The sequence below is a fragment of the Halichoerus grypus genome, chromosome 9 (genome assembly GCF_964656455.1).
Source record: "Halichoerus grypus chromosome 9, mHalGry1.hap1.1, whole genome shotgun sequence".
NCBI classification, from domain to species: Eukaryota; Metazoa; Chordata; class Mammalia; order Carnivora; family Phocidae; genus Halichoerus; species Halichoerus grypus.
In genome coordinates, this window is record NC_135720.1 from 50,309,268 (window position 1) to 50,326,178 (window position 16,911).

The following is a 16,911-nucleotide window of genomic DNA, read 5'->3' on the forward strand; positions in this document are numbered from 1 at the left end:
GTAAGCGTTCAGCCTGATTAATTAAGGTCAAGGTGGTGATGGAAATACCAGCTGGGGAGCATTTTGCAGAAAGATAAATTTGTCCTTCTGTATCTCTGCAAGACAGCAGGGAGGTGTGTGTTTGGAGCTAAATTAATTTGATTTACATCATGCCATGGTAACTTCTGTTCTCTCTCCCTGCTGTCAGATGTCTTCGCTGGCTCTTTCCCTCTCCTTCACCCCCACACATTTCATAACACAGAGAGAAAGCATGGATTGGCTTCAGGCAGAATTTAGAAATGGAATAACTCTAATTTGATTATTCGGTATCGGGTGCTATTCTCTCCTCCCCCTCCCTTCTTTCTTGAGGGAGGGAAGTTGTAAACCCGAGCCTAAGTGCGAAGTATTTTTATCCTTAATGGCACAAACTGCTTGACAATCAGAACTTGTTCCTTGTAGCAAAACCTGGCAGCTCACCTATCCTCCTGTGTTTCTCCAACAATACTAATACTAGAAAATGAAGTTACCACCCAGGACCCCGTTAGGAATGCGCTTTTTCTGGCCGTGTAGCTTTTCAACTCCGCCAGGCTCTGGAGGCCGGGGTGGAGGGCGCCCCCTCGGGGACCCCCCCACCCAGGGCTCGGGTTCTTGCCCCGCCGAGCCGCCTGCGCCCCGCGCCCCCACGCCCCCGCCCGGCCCGGCGCCCCTCGCCCCTTCCAGCGGCCGGGCGCGCTCCGCCGGGCAGGATAAGGTTACGCCGAGGCTTTCTTGGACCGCAGGGAGGGAGGCGGGTCCGAGCCCGCGCCCCGGCCCGCGGGGGAGTTCCCACCGTGGGCGGCTCGGGCCCGCGGGGCCACCTCCCCGCCGCCGGCCGCGGAGCGCAGCCCCGGGCCCGGCCCCCCGCCATGGCGCGGGAGAGGCCGCCCGGGAGGGGCTGCGGCGCCCTGCGCCGGTGTGTGCTCGGCGCCGCGCTGCTGCTCGGCCTGCGACTGTGCGCGGAGCTGCGGCCCTCCGGGCCCCGGCTCCCGGCCCGCAGCGCCCCGCCGGGCCCGGCTCCCCGGCCGCCCGGGCCGCACCTGCCGCCCGCGCCCGGCCCGCCCCGCGGCGCCAGCAGGAGGCAGGTGACCTACGTGCGCAGCGGGCGCCGAGCGCCTCCGGAGGGCGGCGGGAGCGGGACGCCGGAGCCGGGCTGCTGCGTCCCGCGCGGGCGTCCCCGCCGGAAGGTCAGTGGCAAACGGTGCAGTCTTGGGCCTGACAGCCGAATCCCCCTCCCCGACGCGCTCAGAGCCCGCCGCTCGGCGCCGCAGGCCGCCCCACTGGGACCTGCAGGGAAGTCTTCCGCTTCTCCCGCCTCAGCCCTCTCTGGCGGCTCCCGCGGTGGCATCCTTCAATGCCCAGGCGTAATGAAGCGGGACTGAGCCGAGTCCGTTCAGTGTTCCACCAGTATCTGCGGAGCGTCCATTGCGTGCCGGGCCCCCTGCTAGGCGCGCATCCAGCCATGAAGGGCCAAGCCCTGCTCTCAAGGAGCTTACATTTCAGTGAGGAGAGGGTATGAGTGACGGGCAGGGAAAGGAAAAGAAAGGTGTTGGGGTTTTGTTTATATTCCGTGCTTCCCACCGGTTTTCCCCCTGAGGCCCGGACGAAGCGGGCTGGGTAGCCATTGTGAGTGGCCTTTCCACTCCACCTTCATCGCGGTGATGGAGATCCACTCTCCAGCCTCATTCCCCTTGAGTTCCACCGCAGATGTTGGCAGGGTGGCTGGCGCAGGGTGAGAAGCCGAGCCCCAGCAGCTCTTGACGGGAAGTGAATGGGAACCTCGAGGACTGAAGTAATAACCTAGGTTTGTCTTACAGCACTCGACAGTGTTGCTCTTCCTACCGCATTAACTTCTTGACTCACACCTCAAGTGAGTGGTTCAAATTTAACCTCTGGTTGGTTGTTAAGCCTCTGGCTTCCTACCCTCCTTTGGAGCTCAGTAATTTACTAGGTACTTGGGGATGAAAAGATTAAGAACGGCAGGTATGAACTGGCCTGGGCCTCATGACCCATTAACCCTAACTGCATCCTCTAGGGCAACTTCTGTCGGCGGGCTCATCCTTTTTTCTTTTAAACATCTCCTGTCCCCCACCGTGCGCTTCTCGGGGAGAGGGAAAACTCTTCTTTTGACTCTGCTGCTTTCTTTAGCTTCCCAGTCTAACCTCCTTTTTGGTATCACACCCCACCATTTCTTCCCCTGCTTTCCTTTCCCCCAAGCCTTGCCTCTGATGTGCCATACCAGTGCTATACCCACCCGGCCATCGGTGTTACCTTCCTGGATAAACTCAAATACCTTTTTCTATCTCTGAAACCTCACTTCCCAAGTAAAGTCTTAATTTGGTCTTCCGCTCCCTTCTTCATGCTCCTAATGCACTTTCCACGGCACCACGTTATGCCACCAGCGCACCTCTGCCAAGGGCTTCCCAGGTCCCAGCTGCTGCTTCAGGTGCTGGGGGCACAAAATGAGGTCAAAGTCCGCTGATGGAGGCACTCAGCTTAGGCCTCCAGTGATGTGACCAATGCTGGACTTAAAGTCTTGAACTCTGGCTGAGGGGTCAAAAAATGCTAACCATGAGGGGATGTTTGACCTAAGACTCAATATTTCTCAAAAGTTCAAGTTCTTTGTTTCTCTCCATGTCCTCAGATGTCCCTTCAGCCCTACCCTGTAGTTCTCCTCTCATATCCGCCCTCAGCCTCCGTTGTTTCTGTTGTCACCTGTCCAAGAATCACTCTTAAATCTTGGTCTCCACTTCAGACAACAGTGTCTGTAACTGGAGCCTGTCCTGCAAATGGGAAGGGTTGGAGTGCACAGACTCAGAGGGTGACTGGAGGGGAAGTTCACGTCCATCCCCTCTAGGAGCCTGCTGCTGTGATTCAGGCGGTGGTAGAGGTGGAGGTGTGAGGAGTGGTCTGATTCTGGATGTATTTTGAAGATGAGGGAGGGAGGAGAAGTTTTTGTTATTGTTCAGCTTTTGATTTTTTTGGTGGGGGGCAGCTGGACAGAAATCAGGAGGTTGGTTTTAAATATTTTGAATTTGAGATATCTTGTAGACATCCAGGTGGAAATGTCAAACAGGCAGTTGGACATATGAGTCTGGGGTTGGAGGAAACATTGAGGCTAAAGGTAGAGATGTGGGAGTCATCAGTGTACAAGTGGGACTAAAGCCATGAGACTATAGAGATCAACTAGGGAGTGAGGGTGGCTAATGGAAATGAGCCACCTGGGTCTGAGCCCTGGGGCTCTGTTTTATTAAAACTAAATTAGAGAAAACAAAAGGGAATATATGCCTAGAGTCTAGTATGTTATAAGCACTCAATAATCGTAGCTTTAATGTTCACCCATCTGTCTTGAGTCTTTAGCCTCAGTCGTTCCCCAAATATTATTTGTTGTAACTTATCTCCATTCCTTTGGCTTATGCTGATTCTCTTACTTGTGTGTGTGTGGGGCCCCCATCCTCCTTTCCTATGACTCATGCCCTTTCCATCCTTGAACGTTCAGGTCAGGGGTCATCGCCTGGAAACCTTCCCATATCAGTCCTACTTCCTTCCATGCTGATCTTCCCCCAATTGGGAATGACAATAGAAATGCGTTCTGATTTGTGAGTTGCTTTGTACATGCTACGACCTGGTAATCCATTTCAGCTTGAATGTTTTGTTCCCGCACTTGTGCCTGATGGAAAGGATTGTATTTCCCAGAGTGACCCCTAGGAAATGTTTACTCCTGAGACACTGATATGTAAAAAAATATAAGAATCTTACCACTTCAGCCTATTATGTGTAACTCTAAATGTCTTCTGTTAAAAATGTATAAGAAAGAACTGAGTTTATTGCTATTTTTAAAATATTGTTTAATTTTGTAGCCTCCTAAGGAAGAATTGTCCCTGGATTTCCTTTCCCCTAGCTATCTCTTTATTTACTTTTTTTTTTTTTTTTAAAGATTTTATTTATTTATTCGACAGAGAGAGAGACCGCGAGAGCAGGAACACAAGCAGGGGGAGTGGGAGAGGGAGAAGCAGGCTTCCCGTGGAGCAGGGAGCCCGATGCAGGGCTCGATCCCAGGACCCTGGGATCATGATCTGAGCCGAAGGCAGACGCTTAACAACAGAGCCACCCAGGCGCCCCTATTTACTTTTTTTCAAGATATACATTCTAACTTCCTCACATTCCTAGATAGTGGGAATCTTGAAATTGTTTCATTTTCCCTTTTTTTTTTCAGTTGAATTATAATGTTCCTCAAAACTGAAAAGACCAGTTATCTAATCTATTCTCCCACTTCTGGGAACAGAGTTTGAGATCTCTTATCTCCCTGAAGACAAATCTTGTTCCTTTTTTAGCCTCCTATCAAGATGTGAAATGTAAGCTCAATGTGCCATTAAATAATTGATATAATGAAAGTTTGAAAGTTATGTGTTAAAAACCTTGGATCTCATTTTACTTAAAATTTTGTTTGTTGAGAATAGTGGTAAACAATGTGATTTAGGTTCTTGGTTACTTTGTAGAAGGCACCTACCAGATTGGCGAAGGAGAAAAAGTTCCGTTCTGTTTTGAGGATGGCTTTTGGGGTGGATGAAAACCTGCATGAAATAATTGGGTTGCTGAGGGTTTCTTGTCAACGTGCTTCCTTTGCAGGTGTTTGAGGCACAAAAATTCAGCAATTATATTGCCACTTTAATCACAGCTTATGCTTCTCTTAAAGAAAATAATCTGTTATAAAAAAGAGAAGTGAAGTGTAGTCCTCATATAATTCTTTCCCTCTTTCTTCCTCCCCTTCTTTCACCCAGCCATGCAAGAACTAGCTCTAAATATTACTTCTTTCACAGCAGAGGTGGTTACCTTAGAGCATTGTGAAATGGGGGCATGATGGATAAATACTGCCTTTTTGCATTAGGACTACCCTGGAACCCATGCATTTTTATATATACAGAAGCCTTCCATCAGAGCTCTTAGGCTCCCAAATCTGCATACCACACATGCATAACCATTTCCCTGTCATTTTTTTCCTTTTCCTCCTCTCTTGTTTCTTTCTGTTTTTTCTTAGACATATACTGTGATTACATGGGCCAAGTTCTTCGTGGGGGGCATTTGTGGAGGACTAAGATATGGTCTCCATGATTTGTGCTTCCTTTTTTTTTTTTTTTTAGATTTTATTTATTTATTTGTGGGGGCAGAGCAAGGGGGAGAGAGAGAATCTCAAGCAGACTCCCTGCTAAGCATGGAGCCCGAGGCAGGGCTCGATCTCAGGACCCTGAGATCATGATCTGAGCCGAAATCAAGAGTCAGACGCTTAAGCGACCCAGGCCCCCCTGATTTATGCTTCTTTATGCAGTCTTGGGTAGATGTTTGTCTCACAGGTTAGCAAACCATGTAAAAGACAGCAGCACAATCTATGGCTCATTTGTATAGGAGAAGCACTCAACACAGGAACCAAGCTTCCCAAAGAAATTTCTTCTCTCTTATCGGAGATATTTTACTTGACATTTAATATGTTGGATAGAAAAGTGACTTCTGAGTCACAGAGCCACAGAAACCAGCAATGTGCTGGTTTGGTTTGTTAGTTACAGATCCTTTGGAACAATGTGTCAGAAGAAAAAAAAAAAGCTGTTTCCTCTTCTGCAAAACCATCTGGAAAAATTTGGTCTTTCTTCCTCACTTCTCATCATCTTAGTTTTCTAATTCTGTGATTTTCATCAAGGAGGAAGAGGTAGATGCATAGTCTAGCCCCTTGATAAAGCCAACTGACTTAAAAGTCCTTATTCTTTACAAAATACTTGCAGGTAGGTTTGAATGGCTTGTAAAACAGGGCCCAGCAGTAGTTTCCAGCTACTTAGATTTTTGCTGTGTACCTGCATTTCTGTCCTTCAGGGAACAACATTAATCAATCCTCTCACACTGTCCTCAGGAGGCAAAGCATTTTCATTTTAAACAAAGTCGTCGAGGGTAATTGAATGAGCTCCAGCAATATGTGGGTGTGAAATAGCAGTTGCTTGGTTTCAGAAAGAAAAGCAGGTTTTGATTAAAACTTTGATGTGTCTGAGACGGGGAATAGGCCTCTGTACTCCTTCCAAACCCCGCAGTTCCTCAGAGAGCATTCTGTGGGCAAAGGAACTGCTAATGGAGGCTCCATTGTTTTTCAACAATTGGCAGTGGAGATTTTAGGTTTTTGTGTGCAGTTCGTCCAGTCCATTTTCCAAGGAAAAGAAGACGCTATCAGTTTCCTTGAATTGGATTTCCCTTTTCGTCTGTGAAGAGAATCAGAGTTGTGTAGTTAAACTGGAGACTGTCAAGGGTGGTCGGCATTTGGGTTTTTCCATCTGTGCTGACACCTTTGGAGTCCTCATGCTTCTAAGGAATTTGGCTCTTTATTCTGTGATTCATAGAAAGTAACAGGAGCCTGCTTCATTTACTGTGAGACACACACGAAAGAAGGAATCTACTAGCATTGATAAACTTCTTTTAAAAAAAAGCAGCCCTTGAGTTCTCTGGAGACCTCACATGGGTCCCTTTGATGGCCTGTGGAGTTTTCTGCTGAGAGAGGATGGGAAATTCTGCTTTGTAAGAAGCATTTTTATCCTGTTCAAATGCTTGAAACAAAATTGAGTTGTAGGAATCTCACAGAGTAGGACCATATGTAACTTAAACTAATAGCAAGCTGGGTTGTTAGTGGATGGCTCAGGAGGTAGATTTCGTCCATGAAGAATTTTGTTTGAACCATACAGTGTTTTAAATATTTGAACGTAAATGTCATTAGATGGGACGTATAGTGTCCAATGGAATCCAGCTCAGCGCTCTCTCCATTTACTTTGCCTGTCTGATCTCCGAAGGCATTTGAAGTTGCAACCCATTAGCTAGATGTCAAAATTAACAATTATTTTTCCTAAAAAGTGACAAGTGAGGTCAATGCTGCTAAGCTCGATGGCCCCAGGGCACACAAAAACTAGATGCACAGAAGCCAAAGGCCCTTTTCAGTCATTCCTAGTAAAGAAAGAGAGTTTCTTAAGGCTGGAGTTGGATAATGGGGAGAGTAAGATTGTAGGGGAGTATACTTAGTTAATGTAATGTTCTTTTGGTTGTAAACAAGAAAGAATGGGCTGTGACCTAGCTTAAGCAAAAAAAGCAAAAACAAAAAAAATTAAAGAAATTTATTGGGAAAACTTGAGGACTTCTCACTAAATTGGAGGAAGAGTTAAGTGACCACTCTGTGCAGAGAAGGAGCAGGGCTGCTCAGGAAATCCCAGCTCTCCTTGACCTTCTCCCTAGAGTGCGACCATAACAAGACTCGCCTCCCTCAACTCCAGCTTGATGTCTCTAGATAGTCACCTTGGATCAGCCAGCTCTAGCCACAGCCAGAAACAGAGCCCAGGAGTCCCCTTCCTGTCCCAGAAGCCGTTCTTAGAGAAAGGGGAAACCTTCCCTAAGTTACCCCAAGAAGTCAAGTCCTTGGCATTCCTTAACCATTTAGTATAATTATTGTACAGTTTTGCCCTTAGGGTTTTGTTTTTCTCATATTTTATTCTATTATTTTAACTAGTCCAGTTCAGGGATCTTGAAACTGAGCACCTCAAAACACAGTGTAGGTTTTTTGTTAGTTTGTTTTTTAATATGCTAGCATCTGTGTCTCTGTGTGTATTTCTTTATTGGTTAGCTATTCATTTATTGGCTAGCTATATCTCTCTAGATATATTCTTTTTTTTTTTTTAAAGATTTTATTTATTTATTTGACAGAGACAGAGACAGCGAGAGCAGGAACACAAGCAGGGGGAGTGGGAGAGGGAGAAGCAGGCTTCCCGCTGAGCAGGGAGCCCGATGCGGGGCTCGATTCCAGGACCCTGGGATCATGACCTGAGCTGAAGGCAGATGCTTAACGACTGAGCCACCCAGGCGCCCTAGATATATTCTTATAGATAACCTTATTTTCACGTAGCATTTGGCAATAAGTTGGCATCTTCTCCATATTTCTCATTTTTTTAATTCAGTTGGGTACATGCACACAAGATCTTTGTAGATACAATATTTTTCTTTTTATTTAAGTAAGAAGTTGTTTGTGAGGACTTTTAGTAGAGAAAGTAAACATAATCAGTATGCAGCCCATTATCCCAATTAGGGTTCTCAAGCCAAAGTTAGTCTTATGTTCTTTGATTTATTCCTGTCAATGCAAAAAAAAAAAAAATCTGAAAAATTCTTCAGAGCGTCTAAATATTTACAGCCCTGTTTGCAACTGGCTAGCTTGAGATTCTTTAACATACGATTACTTCTGTATTAGGAGTCTCTTGGTTGCAAGCGACAGAAGTCCACTGAAACTGGTTAAAACAGGGATTCATTGGAGGAGTACCTGGGTAGATCTGAGGAAGAGCTGCAGAAACCAGAAGGGCTCCGGGAACTTGATTATGGACTGAAATGAGCATCGCAGACCTTAGTTTTTCCTATGACTCATGACCCCATAGGTAGTGGCTATTTATCATTCTTTTTGACCACACCTTTGAATTTCCCTCCTGTGTTTGAGGAATTCTCCACCTTTCTAAGAAAAAAAGCCAAAAAATAACTTTCTCACTCTTCCTTGCACCTTGAGCGCATTCACGGTATACCTGCATGAGAATTTGGTTGGTACCTTAGAGATTCGAAGAAGTCAGTGGCATGAGGACCACAGAGTGGCATGGTGGCCGAGGTTCTAGAGGAGGTATCCGGTGCCCAGGGTGGTGAAATGAGCCATGGTGTCTGTGCCCAGCAGTGGGCCAGTGTAGTCTACACTGGTGAGTAGGGTGATATTCCTGCCCTTGAGATTCTGTAAGCTAATAAATCTTTAATCAATTCCTTTTCTGCTTAACTAGTCAGAGTGGTTTCTATTGTTTACAACTAAGAACCTTGACAGATCAATAAATTAGAACTGGCAGTTTGGAAGGTTACAACTGTTATTTTCTCTCTTCAATTTTGCTTGGTCTATTTAATTCAGATTTTAGAACATGATGATTGGGGTCCAAGTGAACTATGGGTTGAGAGATCTTTCCCTGACAAGATAATAACATTTAGCTTCAGATACTAAATTACACAGATCTGCTAACTTATCATGAGAGACATCAAGCCCTTTTTCATGGCACCATTTGTCTGGGGTTTTGGGCAGGAGGGGCGAGTTTATGCTGTGATCACAAACAACCTTCACATCTCAGGGCTCATACTGACATCAGTGTGTTTCTTGCTCATGCTGTGTATCCATTGCTGGTGGGCCAGGTTGGGGCGACTCCCAGTGCTGTCGTTGACCTCTCTCTGGATCCCAGGCTGGTAGCACAGTCCCCATCTGGAAACTTGCCAGTCACCTTGGCAGAGGGGTGAGTGCTCTGGAGGGTCTTGCATGGCATTATGAAATGTCCTGGCTAGAAGCCACACCCAGCACTCCTGCTCACAATTCAGGGGCCAGAGACCCAGTACAGGAGGACAGAGGCCTGCCATGGGCCCAGAAGTCCGAGAGCTGGAAATGCTGGATGAGCACCACTTCCGGCCACCACAGTATGGTAGCCCTTCAATCACCCGCGTCTAAATGGGCATCGTCTAGGTCATGTTTCTCGTTCGCCGTTCTGAACGCCTCACTGAATATGCACATTTGACCGTACTGACTAAAGCCCGGGAAGCTCTTTTCAGGGGGCCTGGGTCTAAAATGAAGCAGACATCTGAATTTAGCAGAACAGGGAAATAAAACAAGGCTCGATTTATATCTTATAAACAGTGCCGTGGCGTGTCCTGGAGTTTGTTAAATACAATGATTCTCATTGACATTGTTTATGTTAGATTCCTCGCACAGAGTAGTGATGGGATGATGGTCTGCAGTTCTTTTTTTTTTTTTTTCCTGGGGAAAAGAAAAGCAAATTTTGAATAAATAAAGCCATGCCTCTAAATGAGCTGAAGGCCTCTGGGGAGATGACTCAAACTCCATGTTTAAATCCATCTTCATGGAGACCACTTACTTTTGGTTGGAGCAAGTTGAAAGACTTGTTCTCAGGACCTGGCCCCAAATCAGAGGCAATACTCATGTTGTACAGTGTTTGCTGCTGTGCACAATATGACAGCAAGTGTTTTTAGTTTATTTTTCATCTACTTTGAGTGGAGCACAACAAATCACTCAAAAATCCTAATTAACGATATGCTCTTTGAGCACAGTGTTAGATCACATGTGGAAGGAGGCCTCATCGTCCAGCAGATTTGGGGGTAGAATATGGGGAAGCCGGTGAAGGTAACACATGAGATCCTTGGAGACCTGTTTATGTGGATTTGCAAATGTCATGAAAATACTTTGTTATGATGCACACTCACCTGTGACATGGGCTCATCTTTTTATACTTGATGTTAGAAGTTCAAATCCTGCTCCACTACTCACTGGATGTGGCATACCTGGTCTGAACTTTAGTTTTCTCCTCTGTGAAAAGCAGTGGTGCTTAACCCACAGGGTAGATGTGAAGAGAACACAAGAGCATGTGGGTGAAAACACCTAGCCTGTGGGAATAGTTCAGTCAATGAAGATGGTCTCTGTTCAGCCTTGTGTTGCTGGCTGGGAAGCAGGCCCCTGGGCATCAGAAAGCTATAGGCATGTACGTCTGTGGGGTATAAAGCCCAGTATTCATTGGGGTATTGAATATTTCTTTTACTCTTGAAATTTTAAATTTAATTTAATTTTTATTAAGTTTTTATTTTCATTCCAGTATTGTTAACATACAGTATTGCATTAGTTTCAGGTGTGTAATATAGTGATTCAACAATTGCATATATTACTCAGTGCTCATCATGATAAGTGTTCTCCTTAATCCTCATCACCCATTTCCCCATCCTCTCCCCCTTCCTCCCCTCTGGTAACCATCTGTTTGTTCTCTATAGTTAAGCGTCTGTTTCTTGGTTTGTCTCTGTCTCTCTCTTTTTTCTTTGCTCCTTTCTTTTGTTTCTTAAATTCCACATATAAGTGAAATCATATGGTATTTGTCTTTCTCTGACTGACTTATTTCACTTAGCATAATACACTGTAGCTTCGTCCATGTTGTGGCAAATGGCAAGATTTCATTCTTTTTTATGACAGAGTGATATTCCATTGTGTATATGTACCACATCTTCTTTATCCATTCATCTATTGATGGACACTGGGGCTACTTCCATAATTTGGCCATTGTAAATAATACTGCAATAAACATAGGGGTGCATGTATCCCTTTGAGTTAGTGTTTTTGTATTTTTGGGCAAATACACAGAAGTGTGATTACTAGATCATATGGTGGTTCTATTTTTAACTTTTTAAGGAAACTCCACACTGTTTTCCACAGTGGCTGCACCAGTTTGCATTCCCACCAACAGTGCACGAGGATTCCTTTTTCTCTACATCTTTGCCAACACTTGTTGTTTCTTGTGTTTTTGACTTTAGCCATTCTGACAGGTGTGAGGTGACATCTCATTGTGGTTTTGATTTGCATTTCTCTGATGATGAGTGATGTTGAGCATCTTTTCATGTGTCTGTTGGCCATCTATGTGTCTTCTTTGGAGAAATGTCTGTTCATGTTTTCTGCCCATTTTTAATTGGATTATTTGTTTTTTGGGGGTGTTGAATTGTATCAGTACTTTTTTAAAAAAGATTTTATTCATTTGAGAGAGAGAGAGAGCATGAACAGAGGGGCAGAGGAAGAAGGAGAAGCAGACTCCCCGCCAAGCAGGGAGCCCGATGCAAGGCTTGACCCCAAGACCTGAGATTATGACTGGAGCTGAAGGCAGACACCCAACCAACTGAGCCACTGAGGTGCCGCATATCAGTTCTTTATATATTTTGGGTACTAACCCTTTATTGGATATGTCATTTGCAAATATCTTCTACCATTCAGTAGGTTGTCTTTTTGTTTTGTTGATTGTATCCTTTGCTGTACAGAAGCTTTTTATTTTGATGTAGTCCTAATAGTTTATTTTTGCTTTTGTTTCCCTTGCCTCTGGAACATAGCTAGAAAAATGTTGCTGTGGCAATGTCAGAGAAATTGATGACTGTGCTCTCTTCTAGGATTTTTATGGTTTTGGGTCTCACATTTAGGACCTTGATCCATTTTGAATTTATTTTTGTGTTGTTGTAAGAAAGTGGTCCAGTTTCATTCTTCTGCCTGTTGCTGTCCAGTTTTCCCAACATCATTTGTTGAAGAGATTGTCTTTTTCCCATTGCATATTCTTTCCTGCTTTGTCAAAGATTAATTGACCATGTAACTGTGGGTTTATTTCTGGGTTTTCTGTTCTGTTTTGTTGATCTATATGGTGTTTTTGTTGTTGTTGTTCCAGTACCATACTGTAGTTGATTACTACAGCTTTGTAATATAACTTGAAGTCTAGAATTGTGATACTTTCAATTTTGTTTTTCTTTTCCAAGGTTGCTTTGGCTATTTGGGATCTTTTGTGTTTCCATACAAATTTTAGGATTGCTTGTTCTAGTTCTGTGAGAAATGCTGTTGGTAGTTTGATAGAGATTACATTAAATGTGTAGATTACTTTGGGTAGTATAGATATTTTAACAATATTTGTTCTTCCAACCCATGAACATGGAATGTCTTTCCATTTCTTTGTGTCATCTTTAATTTCTTTTCTTTTTTTTAGATTTTATTTTTTACTTGAGAGAGAGAGAGAGAGTGAGAGAGAGAATGAGCGGGGGGAGAGGCAGAGGGAGAGACAGACTCCCTGCTGAGCAGGGAGCCCGATGAAGGGCTCAATCTCAGGACCCTGGGAACATGACCTGAGCCAAAGACAGATGCTTAACCAACTAAGCTACCCAGGTTCCCCTCATCTTTAATTTCTTTTATCAGTGTTTTATAGTTTTCAGAGTATAGGTCTTTCCCATCTTTGGTATTTATTCCTAGGTGTCTTATTATTTTTGGTGCAAATATAAATGGGATTGTTTTCTTAATTTCTTTTTCTGCTGCTTCATTATTAGTGTAGAGAAATGCAACAGATTTCTGCACACTGATTTTGTATCCTGCGACTTTACTGAATTCATTTATCAGTTCAAGTGGTTTTTTGGTAGAGTCTTGGATTTTCTATATATAGTATCATCTCTTCTGCAAATAGTGAAAGTTTTACTTCTTCCTTACCAATTTGGATGCCTTTTACTTCTTTTTGTCGTCTGATTGCTGTGGCTGGGACTTCCAGTAGTATGTTGAATAAAAGTGAGAGTGGACATCCTTGTTTTGTTTCTGAACTTAGGGGAAAAGTTCTCAGTTTTTCCCATTGAGCATGATGTTTGCTGTGGATTTTTCATATAAGACCTGTATTATATTGAGGTATGTTCCCTATAATCCTACTTTGTTGAGGGTTTTTATCATGAATGGATGTTGTACTTTGTCAAATGCTTTTTCTGCATCTATAGAAATGATCATATATTTTTATCTTTTCTCTTATTGATGTGATGTATCACATTGATTTGCAAACATTGAACCATGCTTGCATCCCAGGAATAAATTCCACTTGATGGTGGTGAATGATTTTCTTTAATGTATTGTTGAGTTTGGTTTGCTAGTATTTTGTTGAGGATTTTTGCATGTGTGTTCATCAGAGATACTGGTCTGTAGTTCTCTTTTTTTGTGGTGTCTTTATCTGTTTTTGGTATCAGGGTGATGCTGGTGTCATAGAATGGATTTGGAAATTTTCCTTCCTTTTATATTTTTTGGAATCATTTGGGAAGAATAGGTATTAACTCTTCTTTACATGTTTGGTAGAATTCACCTGTGAAGCCATCTGGTCGTGGACTTTTGTTTGTTGGGAGTTTTTGATTACTAATTCAATTCCATTGCTGGTAATTAGTCTGTTCAAATTTTCTATTTCTTCCTGCTTCAGTTTTGATAGGTTCTATGTTTCTAGGAATTTATCCATTTCTTCTAGGTTGTCCAATTTGTTGGTATATAATTTTTCATAATATTCTCTTATAATTGTTTGTATTTCTGTGGTGTTGGTTGCTCTTTCTCCTCCTTCATTAGTGATTTTATTTATTTGAGTCCTCTCTCTCTTTTTTTTTTTCTTGATGAATATGGCTAGGGGTTTCTCAATTTTGTTATCTTTTCAAAGGACCAGCTCCTGGCTTCATTGATCTGTTTTACTGGTTTTTGTTTGTTTGTTTTTAGATTCTATACCATTTATTTCTGCTCTTATCTTTATTATTTTCTTCCTTCTGCTGGTTTTTAGTTTTGTTTGTTCTTCTTTTTCTAGCTCCTTTAAAGGTGTAAGGTTAGGTTGATCATTTGAGATTTTTCTGAGGGTTGAAAGTGAGGGGATGGAGAAACATTTATCATGCAAGTGGATGTCAAAAGAAAGCCAGGGTAGCAATACTTATATTGGACAAAATAGATTTTGAAACAAAGACTGTAACAAGAGACAAAGAAGGAAACTATATAATAAGGGGGATAATCCAACAAGAAGATATAACAATTGTAAATATTTATGTACCCAACATGGGAGCACCCAAATACATAAAACAACAGTTAATAAAAAACAAAGGAACTAATTGATAGTAATACAATAATAGTAGGGGACTTTAGCACCTCACTTACATCAAGGGACAGATGATCCAAACAGAAAATCAACAAAAAAACTGGCTTTGAATGACCCACTGGACCAGATGGATTTAAAGGATATATTCAGAATATTCCTTCCTAAAACAGCAGAATACACGTTCTTTTCAACTGTACATGGAACATTCTTCAGAATAGATCACACATTAGGCCACAAAACAAGTCTTAACAAATTCAAAAAGATTGAAGTCATACCATGCATATTTTCTGATCACAACACTATGAAACTGGAAATCAACCATAAGAAGAAATCTGGCAAGACCACAAATATATGGAGGTTAAACAACATGCTACTAAACAACAAATGGATCCAACCAAAAAATCAAAGAAGAAATAAAAAATTACATGGAAACAAATGAAAATGAAAACATAATGGTCCAAAATCTTTGGGATGCAGCAAAAGCAGTTCTAAGAGGGAAGTTTATAGCAATATTCTTGAAATTTAAAGCATATATAATATTCTCAGCCATATATATAGAGAGAGAGCTGGAATATATATATATTTAAGATCTTAAATAAAAGCTTACAGTAACAGATAAGTTTTTGTTAGAATTTTTATTATTTATTTATTATTTTATTATTTTATTTTATTCTTTTTTTTTAAGATTCTTTAAATGTTTAAGTACTCTCTACACCTATTGTGGGGCTCAAACTCATGAACCCTGAGGTCAAGAGTCTCAGGCTCCACCGACTGAAGGGCACTAGGTGCCCTTCTTTTTCTTTTATTCCTGTTTGCAGTCTCATTCCCTGTGAAGGTGGGGCACTCATATGTCTGGCTCACCACTGTGTCCGCCATGACCCTGATAGTACCAGCACATAGTAGGTGCTCAGTAAATGCCAGTTGAATGATTTTAATCATTGCAGTGGTAGACCTCTGTGTTTGAGGAACATCTGAATCTTTCAAGAGCTACTCCAGAGTCCCTTCCAGGTGTCTGATTTGCGAATCAGGGTATTCCACTACAGACTTGGAACAGAGCACCCAGCATTGACTTTGCTTCAGACATTGGTGACGACAGAACAGAGGTCACAAGCCATATCCAGCCTGTACCTGTTTTTGTATGGCCCATGAGCTAAGAGTGATTTTTATAAATGAACATTTGCAACTGACTTGATGTTAGGATTTAAACCCCAGTGAAGCAAAAGACTATCCCCCCAAAATTCCATTCTTCTCATTAGTAGATCTATATGATAAAAAATTGTGCGCAATTGTTATATTTTGAGTTTCATCAGTAAAAATGTTGTGGAAGCTGTGAATTGTGTAAGACTGATGAATCACAGACCTGTACCTCTGAAACAAATAATACATTATATGTTTAAAAAAAAAAAGGTAGTAGGAAGGGAAAAATGAAGGGGGGGAAATCAGAGGGGGAGACAAACCATTAGAGACTATGAACTCTGAGAAACAAACTGAGGGTTCTAGAGGGGAGGGGTGTGGGGGGATGGATTAGCCTGCTGATGGGTATTAAAGAGGGCACGTATTGAATGGAGCACTGGGTGTTATATACAAACAATGAATCATGGAACACTACATCAAAAACTAATGATGTAATGTATGGTGACTAACATAACATAATAAAATTAAATTAAAAAAAAAAGAAGAAATGGGAAGCTGGGAACGTGCGTGCCTGAAAAAAAAATGTTGTGGAAGTTTGTTTTTTCTCTTGTTATGTAGTTACATGCTTAATATCCTTGATTCTGCTTCTTGGCTCACAGTCTAAAGTATTTACTATCTGGCTTGTTGCAGAAAACCTTTGCCGACCCCTACTATGGAAGTGGGCTCAGGACCACTTAACTATGACCTCCACATGGGGGTGACCACTGACCTTCATGAGAAGAATGGTCTTGCCTTCCAACAGGGACACTGAGAAAAAAGCTTTGGTCCTCTCTGACCATTCATAGGAATGTCATCATAAAGTCTTCAAGGTCTTTGTTTTAAGGCCATTGCCATGCAGTGAACGTTAAAGTGAGTTAAATCTTGGTGTTTGTTTACTACTGCCGGTGACCCACCTTTTCTAACATGTCTGTTTTTGGGGCAGACTATATTATGACAGCTGACCCCATCTTTTCCAGTTTCTGGGGTCCTGGCCCTTAATACTTAAGATGGCTTGAGCCATGTGCTATGCGAGGTCCAGTACTTTCCCTGCCCTCCAATGTTCTGGTAACGTCTGAGGCTCACATTTGTAGGTCACTCTCTCTGAATTCCTGCTCAGTGCTCCACCTCAGGCCACTACTTTCTCCCCGCTGCTCTGCCCATTTCTTTACTCCCCCAGTGTGACACCAACACAGGCCTTGCTGAAGGTCTCAGAGCAATAGTGGGAGATACCAATGCAGTTCAAAAC

The 16,911-nt window shown here is 42.9% G+C and overlaps 1 protein-coding gene across 4 annotated transcripts in view; it reads left to right on the top strand.

Annotated features, from left to right (window-relative positions):
* Nucleotides 1-851: 851 nt before the first annotated feature.
* The window catches only part of METTL24 (methyltransferase like 24), a 152,357-nt gene continuing 136,297 nt past the window's right edge, over nt 852-16,911 (top strand). The window contains exon 1 of one of the 4 annotated variants that reach the window (XM_078054881.1): nt 852-1,202. In XM_078054881.1, the coding sequence (XP_077911007.1) occupies nt 885-1,202 (318 nt within the window). In that variant the 5' untranslated portion in view covers nt 852-884. The remainder of the gene's footprint in view (nt 1,203-16,911) is intronic. The other 3 variants (XM_036075339.2, XM_036075340.2, XM_036075342.2) reach the window with 3 other exon arrangements.